The following is a 27,254-nucleotide window of genomic DNA, read 5'->3' as shown; positions in this document are numbered from 1 at the left end:
CTAGGCTAATCCAAAAAGCAAAAAAAGTAAATAAAAATTAGAAATGAAAGAGTAGACATTACAACTGATGCCAAAAAACCAAAAGGATCGTTAGAGAGTAATGTGGACAATTATGTGCCAATAAACTGAAAAATCTAGAAAAAATAGATAAAATTCTAGAAATATGTGACATACCAACAATCAATTATGGAAAAACAAAAAATACAGACAGACATAGAACTAGTAAGGAAATTGAATCATTAATAAATTCTTCACATAAAAGTAGAGCCCACAACCAGATGGTTTTCCTGTGGAGCTTTACCAAGCATTTAAAGAAGAATTAGCACTGATCCTTCTCATACTCTTTCAAAAAAATTTGATGAGGGGAAAGCAGTTTCCAATTTGAGGTGAACATTAACCAGATATGAAAACCAGACAAAGATACTACAAAAAAATTAAACTACAAACCAGTACTCCTGATGAACATGAATGCAAAAGTTCTCAAAAAGATACTAAAAAACTGAATTCAACTACCAATTTAAAAGATTATACACCAAGATCAATTGTGACTTTTTCCTGAAATGCAAGGAAGGATGGTTCAACATGAAAAAATATCTATTCATGTAATTAACACACCACAGTAACAGAATGGCAGAAAAAAAAATCCCACATAGTCACCTCAATTGATGAAGAAAAAAGCATTTGCCAAATTCAATACGTTTTCACAATTTAAAATATAATACATTTTACAAACTAGGAACAGAAGGAAATTATCTCAACATAATAAAGGTAATTCATATATAAAAAGCCCACAGCTAACTCTAGACTGAATGATGGAAAACTGAAAGCTTTTCCTCTAAGATTAGGAATAAGGCAAGGATGCCCACTCTCAGGTCTTCTGTTCAACATGCAACCAAAAGTTATAGCCAGAAGCAATTAGGCAAGACTAAGAAATAAAAGTCACCCAAATTCAAAAGAAGAAGTAAAATTATCTTTGTTTGCAGATATGAGCTTGTATGTAGAAAACTCTAAAGTTTAAACACACACAAAAATGTTAAAACTAATAAACAAGTCTAAGGGAGTTGCAGAATAGACAACATAAAAAATCAGTTGTTTCTATCCATTAACAATAAAAAAGGAAAACAATTTTATTTATAATAGCATCAGAAAGAATAATTAGGAATAATCTAACCCAAAAAGTTAAAAGTCTTTACACTGAAAACTAGTTTTCATCATTGAGAAATTAAAGATGAAACAAATAAATGGAAAGATATTCCATGCTAATGTATTGGAAGAATTAATGTTGTTAAAATGTCCATACTAAGCAATGCAATCTATAGGTTCAATGCAATCCCTATCAAAATCTCAATGGTATTATGTTGCAGAAATAGAAAATCTATCCTAAAATTCATATAGAACCTCAACTAATTCTGAATAGTCAAAAAATTCTTGAGGAAGAAAAACAGAGCTGGGGCTTTACACTTTCTGAACTCAAGATATACTACAAAGCTGCAGTAATCAAAACAACGTGGTACTGGCATTAATTCAGACACACAGAACAATGGAACAGAGTAATCCTAAAATTAACCCTCAATATGTGATGAAATTATTTTCAACAAACTTGTTAAGGTTATACAATAGGGAAAGAATAATCTTCTCTTCAATTAATTGTATTGGAAAAACTGGATATCCTCATGCAAAAGAATGTTGGGCACTTATCTGATATTATGTATAGAAATTGACTCAAAACAAATTAAATTCCTAAACATTAGACTTGAACTGTAAAAAATCCTAGCAGAAAACTTAGAGAAAACTCTTTATGACTCTGGATTTGGCAATTATTTCCTGAATAGGACACCAAAAACACAGGCATTAGAAGCAAAAAATAGACTTGACTACAGAAGAATTAAAAATTTTGTAAAATAAATAAAATGATCAACAGAGTGAAACAGCAACTTTTGAAATGGGAACAAATATTTTCAAACCATATGTCTGATAATACGTTAATAGTCAGAGTATCTGAAGAATTCTTACAACTCAACAACAGCAAAATAAATAACCAGATTTAAAACTGGATACAAGACTTGAATAGACACGTCTTCAAAGAAGGCAATGTGTTTGCCAGGGGGTGACTCTGAGGAAAATAGGGAATAGTTTAAGGGGTATAGAATTTCCATTTTGCAATATCAAAAGTTTCTAGAGATATGTTACACACTAATGTACATAGACTTAAGACTATTCTTCTGAACACTTAAAATGGTAAAGATGGTAAATTTTATGTTATGTGTTATTTCCCACAATAAAAAATATGCTCACTTTGGAAATAAATTTCACAATTTATTTATATTTATTTATTTATTTTTGAAACCAGGTCTCACTCTGTCACCCAGGCTGGAGTACAGTGGCATGATCTCAATTCACTGCATCCTCAGCCTACCAGGCTCAAGTCATCCTCCCACCTCAGCCTCCCAAGTAGCTGGAACCACAGGCACATGCCACCATGCCTGGTGAATTTTATTTTATTTTTATTTTTATTTTATTTTATTTTATTTTTTTTTTTGGTAGAGACGACATTTTAACATGTTGTTCAGGTTGGTCTTGAGCTCCTGAGCTTAGGTGATCTGCCAGCCTCGGCTTCTCAAAATGTTGGGATTACAGACATGGGCCCCTGCACCCCTCTAAATTTGGCAATTTATTAACAAGTTAATTATACATCTATATAGTCACTCAGCAATTCCATTCTTAGGTATTTATTGTACTAAAATAAAAATATAAAACTGCCAAAACCCTTATACAAGAAGCTTCCAGTGATGGGATTGCTGGGTCAAATGGTATACACTCGAAATATATAAATCATTCTATTATAAAGACACATGCATGCGTACGTTCATTGCAGCACTGTTCACAATAGTAAAGACATGGAATCAACCTAAATGCCCTTCAGTGATAGAATGGATAACAAAAATGTACATATACACCATGAAATACTATGCCACCATAATAAAAGAATGAGATCATGTCCACTGCAGGGACATGAATGGATGGAGCTGGAGGCCATTATCCTTAGCAAACTAACACAGGAACAGAAAATCAAATACTTCACATTCTCACTGATAAGTGAGAGCAATATGATGAGAACACATAGACAAATAGAGGGGAACCACACACACTGTGGCCTTTCGGTGGGATGTAGGGTTGGAGGAGGGACAAGATCAGAATAAGTAACTAATGGGCACTAAGCTTAATAACTGGTTTGTGTACAACGAACCCCCAGGACACAAGTTTACCTATGTAACAACCGTGCACTTGTACCTCTGAACTTAAAATATAAGTTAAATAAAATAATGTTTCCAGCAACTTTATTTATTATAGCAAAATACTGGAAACAGTGCTGGTACCTTCAACAGAAAGATGCATTAATAAATGTAATAAATTCATACAATGGAATAATAAACAGCAATATAAATGAACAAACTAAGAAATATGTAACATAAGTGAATCTGAAGGAAATTATTCATAAAGAAAAAGCCAGAATAAAAAATAAGAAAAGTAGAATTCCATTCTATAAAGTTCTAGAAGAAGTAAAATAATGTATAAAGAAGAGAGTGTAAGTGAGTAGTCATTTCTGGGCTGTTATTTACTGGGAACAGTTTTATGATTGCAGGAAGTGGATTAAGCAAATGTGTGCCTTTTCAGAACTGCTCTGACTGTGCAAGATATTTGCATTTTATTGCATACAAATTATGTCTCAGTGAAAAATATATTATTCTTCCATTTTTCAGCAAAAGTATTAGATAATATACATTTCATTTTAGAAAATGCAACCAGAAAATAAAGTTGACAAATAACTTTTTAAGTAGTTCTATGTAAATTAGTACATTCCCACAAAGGCAAACGCTTTTCTTATATTCTCTCATCAGATTAACTTAAGCACACATTCTTGCTTAGTAGTAATTTTCAGTTAGAGAAAGTATATTCACCAAGTATTCTGATGAAATTTAATAGACATGCATAATGCATACATGATATTTGATATGATGCTTATTTTTAAAACAAGTAATACTTCTCCAATTGTAGGTTAGAAAAAAAACTATAATGTGGTGATTCTATACTAGAAGAAAAAAAATCTGTTTCCTTTTCATAAGGGTTAGTAGAACACTTTGTAATATAAAGATATTTACAGTCACGAAAAAATTTCAACTTTAAGAAGAAATCACCAATTATTGTCAAAATAATTATTATGTAGCTATAATGATGTGAGCACTTTTATCTATTCTTTCTAAATGCTTACATGCACAATCTTCATTCAATGGGAGTTTGAGGAAAGCAGGTGCTCTTTTTAAAAATGACACTGTTAGAGTCACTTCTTCTCCAGCATTCCGAAGAACCTGAACCTAAAAAAAAGAATAAAAAGAATGAAACTATCATTACGTTTATCATTTTATATGATGGCAAAGCCTTTAAATTATTGGTTGTTTTTTCCACCTTCCATTTTTCCCTAGTGGTCAGAAGCATTTTACAAAAGATAGAGGGAGGTAATTATTTATTATTGCAGTAAGAGTCATCAGTGTGCATCCTCTTGTCACAATTTGTGATCCCCTGTTTATATACAATGTGCATCTTCCATTCATACTTACTGAGATCTTCTTGAATTTATAGTCTATATTAGGCAATATGAGGAATCATGAAGTCCACAGAAAGACATATAATGTTCAGGACACTGTATTTATTAGTAAATATTAATAATTGTTGAACATCTATTATGCACAATAAATTGAATAAGCTTTGGAGCATCCATTATGCAACATAAAATAGGCTAAGATATAAGAGAAAATTATTCTAAAAGCATAAAAATCTGATTCTGCCAATGTTGACCAGAGTACTAATTCAGATTAAATCAAATTGACCCAATTCACTCTAATCCTCTTGCAAAAAAAAAAAAAAAATTGCCATTACATCTACTTAATATTTCCTTTTCCCTGCAAACCTGTTATTATCAATAGCATCGGTTGTTATATAATGTTGAAGTCTGTTATTATCAATGACTCACAACATTATTTTAAATTATAGAATAAGTAAGTCTAGTTCTTTCAGTTAAAATAATTTCAATGTCTCCAAAAATCATCTCTAAAAATATAAGCATTGTAAAAATTTAAAAATTGTTTAAAAAACTAAAAGAACAAAGAAGCTGAAGTTATTTATACCAAACACACCTGAAATGATATTAATATATTTATGATTTTAAACTGTCATGTAAAATAAGGAGACAAGAATAATCAGTGAAAAAACAGTTAATAAACATGGAAATATATCTTGTTAAATACACTGAAAAATTGTTCAAACACAAATCATTAAAGAATTAGCTACTTAAAGCCAATTTAGAATGACTTCTGGTCCTGACAAGATGACACAGATGGCCGGGCGTGGCGGCTGGTGCCTGTAATCCCAACACTTTGGGAGACCGAGGCAGGTGGATCACCTGAGATCTGCAATTCGAGACCAGGCTAGCCAAAATGGTAAAACCTCCGTCTCTACTAAAAATACGAAAAAAAAAAAAAAAAAGAAAAAAAAGAAAAATTAGCCGGTCTTGGTGGTAGGCATCTGTAATCCCAGCTACTCGGGAGGCTGAGGCAGGAGAATCATTTGAACTTCGGAGGCAGAGGTTGCAGTGAGCCGACACCACACCTCTGCACTCCAGCCTAGGCAGCAAGAGCGAAACTCCGTCAATAAATACATACATACATACATACATACATACATAATTTTTTTTAAAACGGACAAGCTCATCTCTCTCTGCTCCTCCCCAAGAAGTACAACTGTAAACACTGAAGAAAACAGAAGAGACAACCAAATAAGAACTCTGAAAAACGGAAGGAGAAGGAAAACCTGATTACGGGTCTCAGGACAGCACTGGACAGCACAGAGACGGGATACATTACCTGCTCCACCAAACAGAGGAACACCAAACAGGCCGGGCATTTTCTCCGCCCCATCATTAAAACAGACAGCATGCTAGATAGGCTCATACTACCTCTGGATTGTAAGAAGGCCCCACTAATACCAAGCAAGGCCACAAACATCAGTGAGTGGTGACAACTGGAAGCCAGCAGAAGTGCTAGACTTCTCCCTGGGTGTGAGAATACTCTGCCCCACTCAGAGGCACTGTGTAACCGGGAACACTGGCAGGGGTACCTCCTCATACGTGCCCAGTGAAAGAGGCCGCTTTGTGAAGGTCCTGAGACTACCCTCCCCCGACTAGAGACACCGTCCTAGCAGAGAGTACCAGCAAAGATAGACCTGCTCCAAAGTCCCCATTATCCTACCTCCTCTACAGCAGGGAGGAACCCTCCATAACCAGCACTGACGTGGGAAAACTTTTTCCATCCCTTCAGACTATCCCAGCAGGGAACAGTGGGTGCCCATTGATACGAGATAAATCAGTCAGAAAAAGCAGCACCAAACGGCTCTAAAACATATATCGTAAGTGGAATCATGGTCCACAAACCCGTGAGCTAAATAGTAAATTTCTGCTTAAAAAAAGAAATCTCAAGTAAGAGGCAGAGTCACCTAACATAATAAACAAAATGACCAGGATATAGTAAAACTTATATATCATAATGAGAACCAGAAAAATCACAGTTTTAAAGGGATGAATACCAATGAGATAAATCACATATTGGAACTCTCTGACAAGGATTTTGAAACAATCAACAAAACTGTTGCCATAAGAAATTACAAGTTTTTTTGATTCAAGTGAAAAATTATAAAATCTCAGCAAAAAAAATAAGTTATGTTATAATATCCAAATAGATATTACACAAATATTTTTTCATAAATTTTAAAAACACTTGGGGATAGTTCAATAACAAAGTAGGAATGAAAGAGAGTAGAAGTAACAAGGATGAAGACAGAATAATATAATTCACCTAATCTGAACAATAAAGACTATATAGACCAAAAAAAAAAAAGAAAGAAAGAAAAAATAACCTGAAGGATAGTAACAAAATATATAAAATGCATATCATATGAGTCACAGAAAAAAAGAGAAAGAAGAGGGACTGAATGAGTATTTAAACATATAATGTCTGAAAATTTCTCAAATTGGATGGCAGATATGAGCCCACAGATTTAAGAAACTTAACAAACCTCGAAAGGATCCTGCCAAATAAATCTACACTAAGATACATCATAATTAAAATTTTGCAAACTAAAGATAAAAAACAACAAACTTTTAAAACTTTTAAAAGGAGCCAGATAAAGGACTTATGTAAATATTATTAAATGTTTTAACAAATCAAACAATACAACATGATCAATGCAAATCAGATAATACATGATCAACTGAAGTTTAATCCAGGAATACAAGGTTGGTTTAACATTAGAAAATCAATTGGTGTAATTAACCACATAAAAACCTAAGTTGAAATATCAAAAAACATTTGGCAATATTCAGAATTCATATCTGTTGAATGCTTTAAACAAAGTAATGGTAGAACAGAACTTCCTCAAACTGACAGAGGGAAAGCCATAAAAAAAAACCTACAAGTAATGTCATTACTAAATGGTAAAAGACTAAAGGCCTTAATGACTTCAGTTCAGAAAAAATAAAAGTTTGTCCACACTATCTACTTTAAGTCAACATTTCCATAAAGGTACTAGGCAGGGCAATATAGAGAAAAAAAGTAGTCATCTATATTTGAAAAGAAGGAACAAAAGCATCTATCTGCAGATGACCTGATGGCTTACAAAAAAGTGCACTAGAATCTACCAAAAAAAAAAAGAAATAAAAATCTCCTGGAACTAATCATAACTAATCTTTTTAGCAGAGTTTCAGGAAATAAGATAAATATAAAATAATTATATTTCTTTATGAAATATCAGAATTTCTAATTTAAAAAATTTATAAAATTACCAAAACCATGCAATATTTATGTATCAGTCTAACAAAAGTAGTAAAAGCCCTGTATACAAAACATTGCTATGAGTAATTTTTAAACATTTAAATATATGTGTCACAAAACTCAATATTTATCTACTCTAATTGACATATGAGAATCCCAGCAGACATTTTAATAAAAATTGACAAACTGTTATTAAAATTCATGTGGAAATTTAAAAAATCCAGGATAACCAAACCACCTTTGGAAAATAAAAGCAAAGCTATTACACCAACATCGTTTGATTTTAAGAGATATAAAAATACTATAATCATCAAGACATTGTGCTATCAAAAACATAGATAAAATAAAATAATAATATAATATGATGTAATATAATTAATATAATATAATGTAATATAATATAAAATGTGTACAGAAATAAATGCAAACAAAAATAAACAACTATTTCTCAACAATGTTGCAATGAAGTAGAGAAAGTAAAATCTTTTTAACAAATTGTGCTGGGACAATTTCAAATCCTCATTAGAAAAGAAAAGGAGCTTTGATCTATACCTTACATGACATACTAATACTACTTTAGAGTGAATCAATTACCTGAATGTAAAGTCTAAGCTTATAAAACTTCTAGAAGTAAACTTTGGAGAAAAGCATTGTGGCATTGAGGCACGATTTATTTTTGTAGTTATTAATCCAAAGTACATCCCGTAAAAACACAAATTGTTAAGTTGGGAGTAATCAAAATTGAACCATTGTTTTTCACACAATATGCTTTTAAGAGAGTCACAAACTTTGAGAAAATATTTGTAAATCTTTTTCTGATAAATAATATACACCTGGAATATATTTTAAAACACTCAAAACTCAATAATAATACAAATGACCTAATAAAACATGAGAAAAAATCTTAGGCAGGTATTTCCTTGAACTTATGTTGATGGCAAATTAGTGCATGAAAATATGCTTAACATAATTAGGGAAATGTAAATTAAAACTAGAATGAGATGCCACTATAAATCTTCTGAAATGTCCAAATTATATATGCCTCAGATGCTAAGTGCATGTAAGGTTTTGGAGGAACTGGACCTCTCAGAGACTAAGAATAAAAATTTTAAATGTTACAATAAATTTAGAAAATAATTTAGCAATTTCATAAAATTGAAACATGCCATACTACATGATCCAGTAAATTAATTTTTAGAAATTTATCCAAGAGAAATGAAAGTAAATGTCCTTACAAATACTTTTCATGAATATTCATGGCAGCTGTATTTTTAATCAGAAAATTTAGAAAACTCAAATGTCCATCAGAAGGTAAATGGGTAAACAAACTCAAGTATATCCTTATAATGGAGTGTGACTCTACAATAATAAGAAAAAATGAATGAGTGATGGGTACATGATACCAGGTGAATAAATATAAAATAATTATATTAAGTGAAAGAAGCCAGAAAACATATTACCAACTACAGGATTACATTTACATAAAATTGTAGAAAATGTAAACAAATGTATAGTGCCACAAAGCAGATTAGCGATTGTTCAGGGATTGAGGAGAAGAGAAGAGGCAGAAGGACAGATTATACAGTGGCAAGATTAAACTTTTAGGGTAAATGAGTATTTTATTATCTTGATTGTGTTGGTGTGTATTTTATGTTATGGATTGCTGGACACAGTACTGTGAAGATATCAATTCTGCCCTATTTTTCTATAGATGCAGGACAATCTCATTGAAAGTTCCAGTGTTATTTCTTTTACTTTTTTTGGCTTAGAATGAATTTATGAATGTGGCTTCTGTATTTGTATTGACATTATATTATAACCTCTAAATATTGATATAATCAATATTATATGACAATATTGAGAATTTCTGATAAATTAAAATATATGGTGCAATGGAAAAAAATAGCTAAGTACTCATATTCTATAGTAAGTGTAAAATAGATAATATCTAGGATTAAACAAAAAGAAATAATGGTATGAAATCAATTTTGAATAAGTATATAAATATAGGAATATGTGAATATGGGTATAGATATGGGAAAAATATGACCTGTATAGGTTAAATATGGTTGCCTAGGAAATAGGCAATGGACAATTGCTTTACTTTTAAAGCTTTACATTTGTGCTTCAATCTTAAAGTTTTTTTCAAGTATAAGTGAAAAATATGAGAACGTTAAACAATAATAAAAACTCACCCTAAAGAGATAATGAGTTTTTAAAATATAAGGTCACTTATGAGTATCTGTGTAATCATAATTTTAAGTCTTTGACAAATACACATTTTTTAATTAATTCAGGATTATTAATCTTTTCAGGGAATAGGGTTGAGATAGTATTTTTTTTCAGTTTTTCTTCTATGGTTTAAATGCATATTATATCAGCCTGATACTGTCAGCTTGGAAAATATAGGTTCTATATCTTGAATAATAATGAATGAATTCTTCCTGCCAAATCAGAAATTACCAATAAATCCAGTTGTCCTTTTTACTTTCATTCACATTTTATAATTCAAATAAAATGTTGTGAATTTTAATCAGATAAAGTACTAGCACAGTTATTCTCTCAAACTGCTATAGGTGAGTACCCAAGCAAGAGGATTGATAAATGGTGACAATCAATAAGAATAGAAAAGAGAAATTAAATTCAAATAGGTATTTATGGATTTAATCTAATATTAAAACCACTACAAATCTAACGACTCAGTTCATGAACTGAAAATTCTTAAGTTCCATTCATCTATTAAGAAGAAAAGTTCATACAACGTTTTTTGGTTCTTTGCCCTTTCTGATTTCCCCTCGGAGGCCATTCTAACTTCTATGAGATTGTAAGGAGGAATTTAGCTAGCTGCCACTACTCTGGAATATAAAGCCAAGGATCCCCATAGCTGAGCTTGCTTTTAATTGATAAAAAGAAGGCACTGCTGCTTTGTCTATGCATATTTTAAGCACACATCAGGAAACACACACACACCTCCCTTCACAGACAGCAAGGGCAGGAAGATTAGTCTGTGAGGATCATAGTTACTGACCTCACATGATATCAGGAAATCAAGTAAGACTTTGATCTTAAGAGAGTCAGATTGACGTATTTCTGCCCACTAGTAACAATGATGGAAAACAGTCACCTAGAATGTGACATTAACATTGGACTTATCCCACTTGACATAAGTAAATTATTTCCTTATTCTGGATCCTATCTGAAAAGGATCTTAAAAATGACTTTGAGGGTTGATATTGAAACAGATCACTTTACAGATAAAATAGGCTAATCCAGAAACTATAACATACTTGACTGTTCACTCTAAAATAGTGACTATATGTGGAAACCAAATGAATGAATCTTTTTTTTTTTTTTTTTTTTTTAATGCACTGGTTTATGAACTGAAGGAAAAATAAGAAGTTGGCTTATTACGGGTATTACTGGGTGACAGCTTTGGTTGAAACTGTAATGTAAAGGCTTTCATGCCGGGGTTAGGGAGTCCTCCTGCCATTGTGTATCTACTAGCACATTCAGGTTTACAGAGAAGTCTTCTGGTGGCAGGGTGAGGGAGCATACTGCCCTTCTGTGGTTTCCTGCAGGCATATACATTCACAACTGCAGATTGCTCACAGGGTCATGGCAGTTGCTAGCCATGGGCAGGAGATAAGGCCTTCTTAAGAGAGAAGCATTCGAGCAAGAAATGAGTCTGTAATATTCACAAGAGCTGGTACTGTTGGACTGGAAAGTAAATCAAGTGTATTAACAGAAATTTCCCTGCTGGAAAGTAGGGTATAGAGCTGCATCTAAGAAAACCTTATCACATAACTTTTGGAAGTAGTGGATTAATCAACTATGTGAAGTCAAATATAATTGGGAATGTGGAGGAAACAACTGAAAAAAACAAACAAACAAGAATTTGACATGATTGAGACACATCAGCTCTCATCTTTGTTGCTGCAACCACAGGATACAGGACAGAGCTAGAAAAGCTAGAAATACATCACATTAGGGATGGGGAGTGAGATTATCGTCGACATAATAGCACAAGGAAGGTAATGTGATGTTCCTGAGGAAGCATTGTATGCATTCATTCGTTTTATTATGTTTCTCTGCATTTTAATTTTTAAAAATACTTCATAAATACATAGAAATGAAATAAGAATACTTCAATAGCCATTTCTAGTGTAAATTTTATGTCGTTTAAAATGAAAAGTCCCAGCAAGAATGTCCATCTGGTTATATGATGAAAGAAGGAACTATGAATAATTTAAAATTTCAGAATTCCTAAAATTTCAGCCTAAAATAGTGTATAATTATGCAATAATGTTTGATTTTGATAATTATTTATTACAATTAAGAATGCAGTTTCAGCTCTCAGCTCTAAAAAAATAACAAATCTTAGTGAAACTAATCATAATACAACAATAATAAATTATTGAATTTCAATATAGAAAAGAACCACTTATTTTAGTTAGACAAGAATATTGAAACATTTGATAAAATTGTACTTGTTTAAGGTAATGACTTAATATTTAAGGTTATGACTGAAAATAATTCATTGTTTTCAAAGACTCAACTAAAACAAGATTCTATATAATGAAAGTGTATAAAGAGACATATCCTTCTGAGTTAAACTTTAATTGAAGTAAAATACATTATTAGCTAGTTTACATGGCTATGGAAATACTATTTCAGCATTTGTTGTAATTCCAAGATGATTTCCTCAATAACTCAAGCAACATTTTCTTTTTTATTTTAATTGTTGTGTGGCCAACTGAGTAGCTCAAGATCCATTACAACTGATAAAATTTCTACTTTGAAAAAGCATCAGGAACAGAGGGATAAAACTGAGTTTTATCTAATTCTTAAAGACGAGATGATTCCAGTAGGAAATCTTGTATCTTCAAACCATTTTATTAAAGTAAATTTAAATGAAAATGAAAAATAAAGGCAGACATAGTAGTATAAATAAAATAAACAAGAGATAATTATTAATATAAATATATATGCTAATACTGTATTTTGAATACATATGAAATTCAGCAAGTGAGAAATGAAATTTTGCTATGAGCAAGTGGTCCTTATTTCAAAAGAGAAATCTTGAATAAATATCCAGGAATTATTATGAATATAATTAATTTCCTCAAAAAGTTGTGTGTGTGTGTACATATATATATGTGTGTATGTGTGTGTGTGTGTGTATATATATGTATGCATGTGTGAGTGTGTGTGTGTGTGTGTATATATATATTTACATGTTTCTGCCTTCAATGAAAGATTCTGAAAGGATGTTCGGTCAAATTGAGCAGCAATTCCTAATGAAAACTCTAAGAAAAGTAGGAATAGAAAAAAAAAAAAAATTCCCTGGTATGCCCCCCCACACACAACCCTCCAACTTAGGGCTCTCTTTAATATTTCTAAAAGAAATTTCAATTTTTTATTTGCCTGTATTTGCTGGAACTCATAAAATATTGTTGAAAAATAATGGAGATAATGATCGTCTTTATTTGGTACCTGACTGTAGTTGACATGGTTTTATTATTTTTTATTTTTTTCAGCAATTACCATTTGCCTTTATTTATATAAAAGTGTATTAAATACTCTCAATATATACAAGTAAAAAATATTATCTATATAAATAGAAAATTTCCATATACAAAATCTTTTTTAAAATTATACATGTATATACAGTGTTGACCTTAGAAGCTGTATCTTAAATCTTAAACTCTGTATAGTTTGTACAGTAGATTTATAAAAACATAATTATTGGTCAAATGTTTAATCAACACCACTCAAGTCAAAGTACTAAATGATAAAGCGTATTAGGAAGGTGCCCAAAATGCAGAATTCTCCTGCATTTAATACACTAATTGAAGGTTTGCCAATTGTTTTGAATTTCCAAATGTACTCCTTAAAATAGAAAAAGAACCTAAATACAGTATTACAAACATTAGAAAAGTCTGCACAATTTCCATCTTAGTTTCCTACATGGTTTGAGGTCAGTCTTTCAAAAGCTCTTCAAAAGTTCATTCAGGACAATGTAAGGCATTCATTCATTTGTTTTTGGTTGGATGATCTCAGTACAGAATATATCATCTAAAGGATGACATACGTAGAAGGTCCAGAGTTTTAAAAACTACAGCAACTTGGAATTGGTTGTACCATCATGCTCTAAAATCCCTGTTTGTATTTCTACATATTCTACTATCTTAAGAGTTCTGTTTTCTGCATATGGCTAGCCAGTTTTCCCAACACCATTTATTAAATAGGAAATCCTTTCCCCATTGCTTGTTTTTGTCAAGTTTGTCAAAGAGCATATGGCTGTTGATGTGTGGTGTTATTTCTGAGGCCTCTGTTCTGTTCCACTGGTCTGTATACCAGTATGCAGAAAACTGAAACTGGATCCCTTCCTTATACCTTATACAAAAATTAACTCAAGATGGATTAAAGACTTAAACGTAAGACCTAAAACCATAAAAACTCTAGAAGAAAACCTAGGCATTACAATTCAGGACATAGGCATGGGCAAAGAATTCATGACTAAAACACCAAAAGCAATGGTAACAAAAGCCAAAACTGACAAATTGGGTTAAACTAAAGAGCTTCTGCACAGCCAAAGAAACTATCATCAGCGTGAACAGGCAACCTACCGAATGGGAGAAAATTTTTGCAATCTATCCATCTGGCAAAGGGCTAATATCCTAAATCTACAAATAACTTAAACAAATTTACAAGAAAAAGCAAACAACTCCATCAAAAAGTGGGCAAAGGATATGAACGGACACTTCTCAAAAGAAGACATTTATTCAGCTCATCATCACAGGTCATCAGAGAAATGCAAATCAAAACCACAATGAGATACCATCTCACACCAGTTAGAATGGCAATCATTAAAAGGTCAGGAAACAAAAGATGTTGGAGCAGATGTGGAGAGATAGGAACATTTTCACACTGTTAGTGGGAGTGTAAATTACTTCAGCCATTGTGGAAAACAGTGTGGCGATTCCTCAAGGATCTAGAACCATAAATATCATTTGACCCAGCAATCCCATTACTGGGTATATACCCAAAGGCCTATAAATCATTCTGTTATAAAGACACCTGCACACATATGTTTATTGCAGCACCGTTTGCAACAGCGAAGATGGAACCAACCCTAATGTCCATCAATGATAGACTGGATAAAGAAAATGTGGTGTATATACACCATGGAATACTATGCAGCCATAAAAAAGGATGAGTTCATGTCCTTTGCAGGGACATGGATGAAGCTGGAATCCATCATTCTCAGCAAGGTAACACAGGAACAGAAAACCAAACACCACATGTTCTCACTCATAAATGGGAGTTGAACAATGAGAACACATGGACACAGGGAGGGGAACATCACACACTGGGGCCTGTTGGGGGTGGCAGGCTAGAGGAGGGACAGCATTAGGAGAAATACCTAATGTAAATTATGGGTTGATGGGTGCAGCAAACCACCATGGCACGTGTATACCTATGTGACAAACCTGCACGTTCTACACATTTTATCCCAGAACTTAAAGTATAATAAAAGGCCGGGCTCGGTGGCTCAAGCCTGTAATCCCAGCACTTTGGGAGGCCGAGACGGGCGGATCACGAGGTCAAGAGATCGAGACCATCCTGGATAATACGGTGAAACCCCGTCTCTACTAAAAAATACAAAAAAAACCTAGCCGGGCAAGGTGGCGGGCGCCTGTAGTCCCAGCTACTTGGGAGGCTGAGGCTGGAGAATGGCGTAAGCCCGGGAGGCGGAGCTTGCAGTGAGCTGGGATCCGGCCACCGCACTCCAGCCTGGGCTACAGAGCGAGACTCCGTCTCAAAAAAAAAAACAAACAAACAAACAAAAAAAAAGTATAATAAAAAGACTTCATTATATTTATTTATTAATAACTTTTTAATGAATACTTTTTATGGGCCAAGTGTCATGCTGGACTCTTGGAATCTGTCTGTCAATAACATGGCTTGCTGTTATCGTGTCATTGCCTAGCACTCATTTTCAAGGGGCAGGAACAGGTGATGGAAGATAGACATTAGGTGAGCACAAAGTAGACAATACGAAAGCACAGAAAGGGAGACGTTGAGAGGTGCTCTTAGGCAAGGAAAATGGCAGGCAGAGCAGACAAGCAAGAACAGAGCTGTGTGGAGAGTTATTTTAAATAGATCAGTGAAGGTAGGACACATTCATAGGATTTCCGACCAAAGGATAGAAGGAGGTAAGCATGTTCGCCATACAGATACTTAGATAAAGGACGTGCTAGACTCTTTGGAAACATTGAAAAACTGAGTGACTTGCTCAAACGTAGCACCTCATATATGGTAGACTGACAAGTAAAACTACATGTAAACATGAGTTCTCCAGTTTTTCCACTGTGCCTTTCTCTTAAAATAGTCAGTGGCAAATCTTGCAGAATTTCTTAAAAAACATATTTTAGTCTCATAGCAATTTCAGGACAATCATCACCTATCAACTTCTACATGGGTCTTTATCTGCAGAGCCCAGCTGCACAGCACCACTTCACAGCCCTAGTTCTGAGGAGAAGGAAGACTCTACCTAGATACAGTAAACAAGATAGAATGGACTAAGTAGCTTCTTTCCACATTGATAAGACTCCGTTTATTTAAGTTACTTATTTGTGTATATTTTCTTTTGAGATCAAGAAGCAGAGTTTAAATTAACTCAGTAAACATATATCAAATGTCTATCACATTCAAAACACCATATAAAGTAACACAGAATATGCAATGAAGAAATGACATTGATAAAGCCCTTTAGTTCTAGAGACTTCTAAGCTGATGGGAAGACAAATGTTTACAACCACTTAAAAGGAAAAAAAAAGGCATAACAAAAGTTTGTAAAAGTAAATAGCATTATGTAAAAAACCCAGGCCCAAATCTAGTCTGCATAAAAGGTAGTCACAGTGTTTTTTTAGCTTCTGTGCTAATAATACTGACATCACTGAAATGTGGTGCAGTTGTCTGCTTGCTTAGTGTGATACAACAAACAAGGAAACCAACAAAGCCTAGGCAACCCTACACACACAACCTTATGGCCCCAGCAGTTTTTCAACAAGTTTCTACAGTGCCCTCTTGGTCACATCTCAGAGACTACCAGTGACTTCCTCAAATGAGCAAAGTTTCCATTATCAAATCAAATGTAATCACGTGTTTACTGAGGCCCCAACATACTTAAGTCAGACCCGTGTTGAATGTCTGTACACCTTCCATCAATGACAGAGAGTGTATTTATAAAATGCAATCATTGCACATGAAATTAAGTATACTCAGTTCAAATCTTGCAGATGGGAAGAAAGGACGTATTTTACAGACTGAAAGGTTATAGCATATTTCCTTCTTTTCCTTTTTTCTTTTTTTCTTTGAGATGGAGTCTCTCTCTTGTTGCCCAGGTTGGAGTGTGATGGCACGATCTCAGCTCACTGCAACCTCTTCTTCCTGAGTTCAGCAATTCTCCTGTCTCAGCCTCCCAAGTAGGTGGAATTGCAGGCACGCACCACCACGTATGGCTAATTTTGTATTTTTAGTAGAGACGGGATTTCTACTGTTGGACAGGCACTCGGGCAATCCACGTGCCTCGGTCTCCCAAAGTGCTGGGATTATAGGCATGAACTACTGCACCAGGCCCAACATATTTCTTATACATAAATACAATATATTTCAGGCAGGATACTGAAGTGGAGAACATGTCTATATCAAGAAAATCCAGGCTGGTCATGGAAGCTCACACTTGTAATCCCACTGCTTTGGGAGACTGAGGTGGGCAGATCACCTGAGGTCATGAGTTCGAGACCAGCCTGACCAACATGGTGAAACCCTGTCTTTACTAAATACAAAAAATTAGCCAGGAATGGTGCTGCATGTCTGTAATCCCAGCTACTTGGGAGGCTGAGGCAGGATACTCGCTTGAACCTGGGAGGCTTAGGTTGCAGTGAGCTGAGATTGTGCCATTGTTTTCCAGCCTGGGTGACAAGAGTGAAACTCCATCTCAAAAAAAGAAAAAAAGAAAGAAAGAAAGAAAGAAAGAAAGAAAGAAAGAAAGAAAGAAAGAAAGAAAGAAAGAAAGAAAGAAAGAAAGAAAGAAGACACATATTTGATATAACCACATTAGATGGAAATAACTTATACACATATTTACTCTAAATTCCTAATAGTAAAACCATAGCTATATAAATGTTTAGCTTGAAAACTATGTACCATATTTAAGTAGAATTTGTGAAGAAAAAGAAAGAAATCATAACACTTATCCTTATTTGAATAGAATTTTGTATAGGTTACTTCAAGCATAAAGAATTATCAAGATCTGAAAACAAAGGTAAACCCTATCACGCCCACATTAGATTTGCAGCTTCAGAATACAGTTGCTAAATATTTGTTTATGCACATTATCACAAAATGTTTGCACAACATGGAACTAAGAAGTAAATATTGCAGAATTGCTTACACTGTTTCCTGCCATATACTATCATTTCAGTCCATTGCGTGAGTCATTTGAACATGTTATTCTGAATTTTAAATGCCATCCCCTTTGATATACACTGAGTACAGTATAAATACCCTGATACCATTAGCAGCATTGCTAGGGCCACCATGGAGTGAGCTGTGCTAGCACTTTCATGGTGACTGAAGCCTGCATAGGGAGAAACACAGCTGTACCACCATGAGTAAACAGTGGTTTCTTTGAGAGTCCAGTAATTTTAAACACTTAAAATTAGATGTGTATATGCCAAATATAACGTATTAAATGAGTAGGGAGGAAACTGTTTGCCTTACATGTTGCTAAATACATGAAAAAAATACATCGATCCATTCTATCACTTCATGATTATTTTAAATGTCAGCCTTCAGAGAGGTCTGCTATGCACAAAAATGTCAGACATAGGATAACTGTAAAAACCACTAAGATATTTATCAAATTGTACAAGATGCAGGCACTTTATGGGACTGTTCAATATTTAATACATACTTAGAAGTAATTTATGCCCCCATCTTACTTACATGAAAATTAGTGTGAATATCTAAAAATAACCCATACAATTATAATATTGTCACCTTTCTATTTTATCTCAGACTTCTTTCGAGTCTACTATTCTACTTCAAGCCTTGTTTTTTTTTTTCCGAGTCCTAAAGGACATTCCCATCACCTGGTACCTGAATGATAAGAAAAATCAATAAATAAAACATCTTTGGGAAGTTTCTTGTGTTCATGCTCTGAGCTCAGGTTCAGATGTCAGCATCATACCAACTCTCCTCCAAACTAAATGCATCATTATCTCAATGCAAATCAACCTCCAGGTAAGGAGTACACATATCAATGGCAATATATTAGGCATAGTTTAGTGCTAATGCATCAGCCCCCTCATATTCCATAACTGCATTTTTCAGAGGCCACTTGCCTAGAATCCTTGCGTCTATGTGGCCTCAGCAATGTTGTAGAAACAGGGAATTCAAGCTCTGTCCCTCTACTCTCTAAATGAACTGAAGTAAACGATTGCTGATTTTATAATCTATAGACTATTTACTTCAGACCTAAGATTGAAATGGGTTATGTTCTGTTAGAGATTTTAGAGGAATGAGTGCTCATTGGGAGTTTGTGAACTCACAATGAGAGTGTGAGAACTCACAAATAATACTTTCAAATGAGACAGTGTTACAAAAACTACTGAGGGTAATTCTCACAAACATTTCCTTTGCAAAGCAGGTGGTAAGTAGGCAGGGATGGGGAAGCTGGGCTCCCTGCCCTTGTGGAGGATTAGAAAGGAAGCCTCACATGCCTTTGAAGTCCCGTCATTCTCACCCTATCTGCCTCAGTTATATTTGGAGTCTAGGGTAGGATAAGAGTTCACATTCGTTAGTAAGAAGAGGAGGAAAAAGAGCAGCTTTTACTTTCATATCTACTATCACTGTGGTCTCCATAGCAACCTGGGGCAGCAGAGCCTCCATAGAGAGCTAGTCCACAACTACAACTTAGTGGGAGGAAAGAGGAGGCATGAGAGAGATATCTTGACAGATTGACTGGAGCAGCAATTTGTCAGATCACTGGACTGGGAAATGGCTACAGTTCTGCTGATTCTGTTCCTATGTTCACTTCATAAACTGGGAACTGAATAAATACGTCTGTAACATGTTCCATGCAGGGTTGAAAATCCAGGACCAGAACTGTTTCCATTCACTGCTGGGATTGACCACCTCACTTCCATGACTCTGCAGAAATCATAAAACTGATTAGTAACAAAAAACATTACACATTAAGGGAAGCCATTAAGAGCAATAAAGCATGCATTCTTTTTGATATTGATTAGTGAAAGAGACGTAAAAAGATTTCATAGATATTTTTCACACCAATCATCAAAACATTCCTTGATGTAAGTAGAAGTACATAACTTCATTCCAATTATTGATGAGGAAAAGTATCTGAAATCAATATGATTTCTTTCATGACATCTAGAGTAATAGGAATCCAAAGTGCAGTCCTCTTGTTCTCAAAATGCAACCTCAGTGCTTTTCTTAACATAGAACAGTTAAGTTTTTAAATTTCATTTGCTGTGGTCATAATTATTTGCTACTCACTAAACATAAAATCTTCACATTCCTTGAATATACAGAGCACAATTACAGGGAAATAGTATAAAAATTCCCAAATAAAGCAAATGTTACACATTGCCCACTGTAGAATCTAATAATACTTTATATTGTATGTTTTGTTGTTGTTGTTTTTGAAATGGAGTCATACTCTGTCACCCAGACTGGAGTGCAGTGGCGTGATCTCAACTCACTACAACCTCCGCCTCCCGAGTTCAAGCAATTCTCCTGCCTCAGCCTCCCGAGTAGCTGGAATTATAGGTGCCCGCCACCACACCCGGCTAATTTTTGTATTTTTAGTAGAGACGGGGTTTCACCATGTTGTTCAGGATGGTCTCGATCCCCTGACCTCATGATCCACCCGCCTCGGCTTCCCAAAGTGCTGGGATTACAGGCGTGAGCCACCACACCCAGCCTATGCCATATGCTTATCAGCTGTGCCTTCAAACTATTACTGCCTTGTTTTGTGGGTGCTGCCACCTTAAATGATAAAGTTCTTTATGGGAGGAAACAACTTGTAGTAATAATTTTTATATACAAGAGGATACTATGTGTACACTGAATATTCAATGCTTGTTTTTAATAAAAATAGTGTGGTAATTATAGTTTTGAGTCTTCTGTTTGAGCTATATCCGAATAAAAACAACTGTTCATTCTTTCATTTTCACTACCTGCAATTCTTTCAATTAAATATTTAATGTTGTTAAATACAGGCTGATTTCTGTTGTAAAAGTCAAAATATTTTCCTAATTTATTATTAAATCATACAGTATAGTTTATATCTGATAATCCAAATCTAATTTTTCTAAAGAATACAAAACCCTCTGTGACCAAACCTTCAACACTGGGTCACTGTGAAAGAAACACTTTAAAGATGACTAATGTGAAGTGGACTTTTTTATGTTGTTAACATTTTCATGGCAAAAGACGATACTCGTCTAATTATTTCAGCACTAATTAGTAATTTGTTTCCATTTGCTTCCTTGGATTATGTGATGCTATAGGTCAGGAGCTTGTTAATTAGCCTGAGCACGTCTCCAGCTAAACAGAAAATAAATTTAAATAAACCAAGTATTATAACTCCAGCCATTGTTGTGGCCTTAGACATATTTCTCCCTGTATACTTTTGAGATACCTCAAGTCATCGAATGACAATGTCCCATTCATTCCAAAAGAGACTACACACACCTGATTATAGGCTGGTCCTCACATTAAATGTGTTCATGTTGGAAAACATCTCAAAAAATGAAAAGGTGATGACCATACCCATCACTAATTTTAAGATCCACAATCAGAGTGAATTAAAATTCATGTGGGGTGAATGTAAGAAGGTGGGAAGAGAGTGACTTACTAAAGATTGTTACAGCGGAGGGTTTGAGATATTAAAATTTATGAGTTAACATTTGTATTTAAAAATTTTAAGTATTATATTTCAAGATGTTTGACATGTAATTCTAGCCAGAGGTGCTTTATCCTTAGTTAGACAAGGTCTCACTATTTTACAGTCTCCACAGTTGATATTGTGTCTACTTATGTGTCTTTTCTTATCCAATTTATTATCCTAATCAACGAACATTTACTGAACCTCTACAAGGAGAAATACAGCAACATTCATTAAGAGCCCAGGAAAACTTGAAATATTGACAAACGTTTGTAATTGTCACGATCTAGTCAATAGGAAATAATTCAGGCTTTTCAAATGGTAATTTAACATGAGCTATCTTGGAAAACCTCAACAGGAAAGTGTGAAGCAATATGTAACAGTAGAAACCCACTACCACCGACATGGGGGACAGCTGAAGAAGAGGATGGCACAGGGGCCCAGCGTCCACCTTGTGCTAGACCAAAGGCTAGACCTTACAGTGAGTGCAGAAGAAGGGCTCTAAGGGCAGAGTTAGAATAAAGCAGAGAAGGACAATTCTCAGGCCCTATGAAATCAAATTCTGTGTAGGCAAGGAGCTAAATGAGGCATCAAAAGCATTAAGAAGGTGGAGGAAAGTGTCAATGGGAAAAGAAAGAAGCCAAGAATATTCCCCATTGTGGAAGTAAGCAGAAGACAGGCAATAAGAAAATTCATTTCAAATTCTGTAGGAAAGAAAGCGTTTTTCTGTTAACACACTACACATCACAGATTTGGAACCCTCAAACAGTCAGACACTTGGCATCAGATGAGATTCAAATTCTTGGCAGAAAGCTGGATAATTACAAGAGTCCCTCAATGCCCAAACTCTATAACATTCTTGAAGAAAAAAAAAAAATCCAAGTGTTTTAATTCTCATTATATTCTCAGAAGAAAGATTATTATCACAAAATCATCCCCAAACTACTTTCTTCAAATGGCAGGTACTTGTTAAAATTTGGACTTGGGAGTTACATTCTACTAGTTTTAATTCTATTTCCATAGCTTGACAGCTGTATATCCCTGGGCAAGTGATTTAATCTCTCCACATTACATCTTTCTCATATATGAAATAATAGTAATAATCATATCTATCTAGCAGTTTTATGAAGATTATATGTTTTACTACTTAGAGAGCAGCTTGGAAGTTTGTATTTACTTAATAAATATTACCTTTTGTTACTAGAAAAAAATATTGGATTAATTAAAATAAGAGAAATTTCATATACAATGCTTTATTATGGAATGTCTATGCATTCCTATAAGAGAAATATTTTATTCAACAAAATTATTCAATAAATATATGGAACTCCAGTGAAATAGACTTAAAAGTATCTGACCATATGTACCCATTTGCTTTCTCATTTCAAGGACCATAAGACAAACGCCAGAACATACCCAACATTTAAATAACATAGCTGTTTGAAACAAGATGAATCCCTAAGTAAAACAAAGATAGTTTCAGCCACACACATGCACTACTTTACTCAAAGAAAGAGAAGGAAAGCAAATTTGAAAATGTATGTCCAATGGATACAGTTTACAACTTAGAGCAAAAGAGGAGTTATCCCAGAAACGCTAGAAGTGAAAATCAAAAACTAGTGATTAGGAAGTGGCTTCAGTGGTTAGCAGAGTGAAATGACTGATAATAAACTGGGAATTTTGGGAACAAGAAGGAACTTTAATTTCAGCTTATCAAACTGTATTGCTTATTCAGAAATCTACAATTGGCAATATGCATAAATAGATATGTTACAATCCAAAAACCTGTCATTAAAAATGATACAAGATTAATCCTACAGCATCAAGGATAGAAATATATTAGGGATGACTTAAAGCCCAAATGATTTTTAAAGGAATATTTTCAAAATAGGTTGAAATCCAAATTGTGTTGATCCACCTTTAATCCCATGGTTTTTTGTGTACAAACGTAAGTAAACCACGGGCTGCCGTCTGGAGGTTCCTTCCTGAAGCTGGTAGAAGAGCTGTTATGCCAGATGAATATAGAGAGGATTATTTGAAAACAGAAAAGAGGAAGGAAGGAAAATCTACAGGAAAGGAGAAGAACTCTTTCCTCATATCACATCAAGTGTGAATGCAATCAATAGGATTCTCATTGTGGATATAATCCTCGATAAACTTGCTGAGGTAGTGTTGTCACATTTCTACACACTAAATTTATCTCCCCACCCCTCCTTTTCATACTGCATTCTTCATAAGGAAGTCACTATGGACAGCCCATATTTAAGAAGTGCCATGTTATACTACACCTCCATGAGTACAGTCTATTTGCATGAATTATTTGAAACTGTTCTGCACAGAGTTTTCTATTCCTACCCCATTTAATTACTCAATCATTTATGTCACTGAGGACTCATTGATACATATTTTATATAATTAATTAAAATCCAATTTTACCTGATTTATTTTATTGTTCAGATGGTTTCAGCTTTGGCCATCGGGGGCTCTTTCAGTTGGCTCCTTTGCCCCTTTGACATGTCCTATCAATGCTGTGTTTGTATGTTTCTCTCTCTCTCTCTCTCTCTCTCTCTCTCTCTCTCTGTGTGTGTGTGTGTGTGTGTGCATGTGTGTTTCACTATAAAATGATCCAGGCTCATTTTGTATACATCCTACCCCAGTCCTTGAATCATCCATTTCTCTTTATTGGAGGACAGTATTAGATACCAAGATCTAGGTGCTAGGTGTGCTCATTTCCACTGGAGTGACAGTACTTTCTAAACCCCCCAGTTGGCAGAGCGAGAAAAATCTAGTAGGTTTATAAACCTGTTTATTTACATAAGTGTATAAATGTTTCTATGTGTAATGACCTATATCTAATTTAGGCAAAACAGGAGTTCATAATGACATCTCCCAACTGTATACTACTACCACATAGACCATTCTAATCTTTTCCCCTTGCTTATCTGTAACCTCCCACTCCAACAGTGAAAAACCTAGCTCTGCCATCAAATATGTTTTAATAGTTCAAATACAGTGTACAGGTATAGTAGTTTCAGAAATTTTTAACCCATAATCCATGAAAACCAACCTTATCAGCTGAGTAAAGTAGTCCTCCATTATTCAAAGGGCATACGTTCCAAGACACTCAGGTAATTCCTGAAATCACCAGATAGTACAAAACCCTATAGATACCATGTTTTTTTCCTGTACATACATAACTATGAATAAGTTTAATTGATATACTAGGCAGAGTAAGATACTAACAACAACAACAACAGCAAATAATAATAATAATAATAATAATAATAATAATAATGGAACAATTATAGTAATATGCCAGTATCATTACTCTTGCACTTTGGAACCATAATTAAGTAAAATTAGGGTGACTTGAAAACAGCACTGAGATACTATGACAGTCGATTTGATAATGAAGATGGCTACTAAGTGACTAACAGGTGAGTAGTGTATACAATCTGGACATGTTGGACAGAGGGATAATTCAAGTCCATGGGGGACTGGAGCAGTGCTCCAGTCATGCTAGTCGGAGCAGTGCACAATGTAAAACTTATGACTTGTTTATTTCTGAAATTTTCCACTTCACATTTTTGTACCATTGTTGACTGCAAGTAATTGAAACCTTGGGTAAGAAGAGGACTACTGTATAGTATTTATGTAGTTTATTTGCCTTTGGTCTACAACTTTTCCTCATTTCCAAAGTCAGCACCTTATTTGTAATGCATTTATATTATGTTGTCACGTACTTTTTCCACCCTGGGATTTTCTAAACTTCGAAAATGATTTTTTGGAAATCCTTCTATTCAGCAAACTTTTTAGTTACCCTGTTTTTACCAGGCATTACTCTGGGAGCACAAACCATGGTGTGAAAGACAGCATTATTGTCACTGTTGCTTCTTGGTTTTACTGGGAGGCCAGTAATGAGATGCTTATGATACGGTTGAGTTTTACTGGGATGTACTATAGCAAGCGAAGGAACACAGGGAAACAGCGTCTGACTCTGGCATTTGGCCATTTCAGCATTGCCATTCAGGAATCTATAGAAGTCAGGCAGGCAAATGCACAAGAAGGAGGTTAACTGGAAACTGTGAAATATGTGAGAAACAGTGGAGGTCTACAGTTGCCAGAGCTTCTGGTTTTTCAAAGAAGAGTCACATATCTGAATGTTTATGTGATTTGTCATGATTTCTAAAAAATTTTACTTGTAACACACTACATATAAAATGTACCATCTTAATTATTTTTAAGTGTGCAGCAGTTTTAAGTATATTCAAATTGTTGTGCAACAAACATTCATAAAGTTTTCAACTCTAAAACCTGAAACTCTAGACTCCATGGAACCCTCGCACCTCTGTGCTGGAGCCAGGGGGAAAAAGAAAAAACAAAACAAAACAAAACAAAAAGCTAAAAGCTAAAACTCTGTACCCCTAAAACAATAACCCTCTGTTCCCTTCTTAACCCAGGCTCTGGAAAACACCATTCTATTTTCTGTTTCTATGAATTTTATTACTCTAGGTACCCCATATAAGTGCTGTCATACAGGATTGATTGTTTTGTGACTGTCTTATTTAACTCAACATAATGTCATCAAGGTTTATCCATGTTGTATCACATAAAAGGATTTCCTTCCATTTGGGGGGAGAATAATATTCTATCACAAGTATATATCACATTTTGTTTATCCATTCATCTGTTAATGAACATTTGGATTGCCTCTACTTCTTAGCTATTGTGAATAATGCTTCTGTGAACATGGGATTGCAACCATCTCTTCAGAACTGCTGTCAATTCTTTTGAATATAAACCCAGAGGAGACACTCTGGATCATATGGTAGCTATATTTTTAACTTTTTGAGGAACCATCATACTGTTCTTCATAATGGCTATACCATTTTACATTTCCACCAATAGTGCACAGGAGTCCTAATTCCTCCACATCTTTGCTGTATCAGTCAATTTTTACACTGCTATAAGATATATCTGAGACTGAGTGATTTTTAAGGGAAAGAGGTTTAACTGACTCATAGTGCAGCATTGCTGGGGAGCCCTCAGGAATCTTACAGTTATGGCAGAAGGTGAAGGGGGAGCAAGGCACCTTATTCATAAGGTAGCAGGAAGGAGAAGTGCCAAGTGAAATGGAAAGAGCCCTTTATAAAATCATTAGATCTCCTGAGAACTCGCTCACTATCATGAGCACAGCAAGGGGAAAACCTCCCCTATAATTCAGTTACCTCCACCTGGTTTCTCCCTTGACACTTGGGGAACATGGGGATTACAATTCAAGATGAGATTAGGGTGGGCACACAAAGCCTAACCATATCACTTGCCAACACTTGTTTTCTGTTTTGATTTTGCTTTCAATACTAGCATTCCTAACCGGTGTGAGAATACCACTT

At 34.5% G+C, this 27,254-nt stretch overlaps 1 protein-coding gene across 4 annotated transcripts in view; it reads right to left on the bottom strand.

Moving 5' to 3' along the window:
* The window catches only part of SNTG1 (syntrophin gamma 1), a 906,932-nt gene that overhangs the window by 287,181 nt on the left and 592,497 nt on the right, over nt 1-27,254 (bottom strand). For all 4 annotated transcript variants that reach the window (XM_008000591.3, XM_073018076.1, XM_073018075.1 and 1 more), the window contains one exon: nt 4,271-4,373. In XM_008000591.3, coding sequence (XP_007998782.3) covers nt 4,271-4,373 — 103 coding nt within the window. The remainder of the gene's footprint in view (nt 1-4,270; nt 4,374-27,254) is intronic.

This window comes from Chlorocebus sabaeus, chromosome 8 (assembly GCF_047675955.1).
Source record: "Chlorocebus sabaeus isolate Y175 chromosome 8, mChlSab1.0.hap1, whole genome shotgun sequence".
In the NCBI taxonomy this organism is placed as follows: domain Eukaryota; kingdom Metazoa; phylum Chordata; class Mammalia; order Primates; family Cercopithecidae; genus Chlorocebus; species Chlorocebus sabaeus.
The sequence above is the reverse complement of the archived record's forward strand: the minus strand, read 5'-3'. Positions and strand labels throughout refer to the sequence as shown.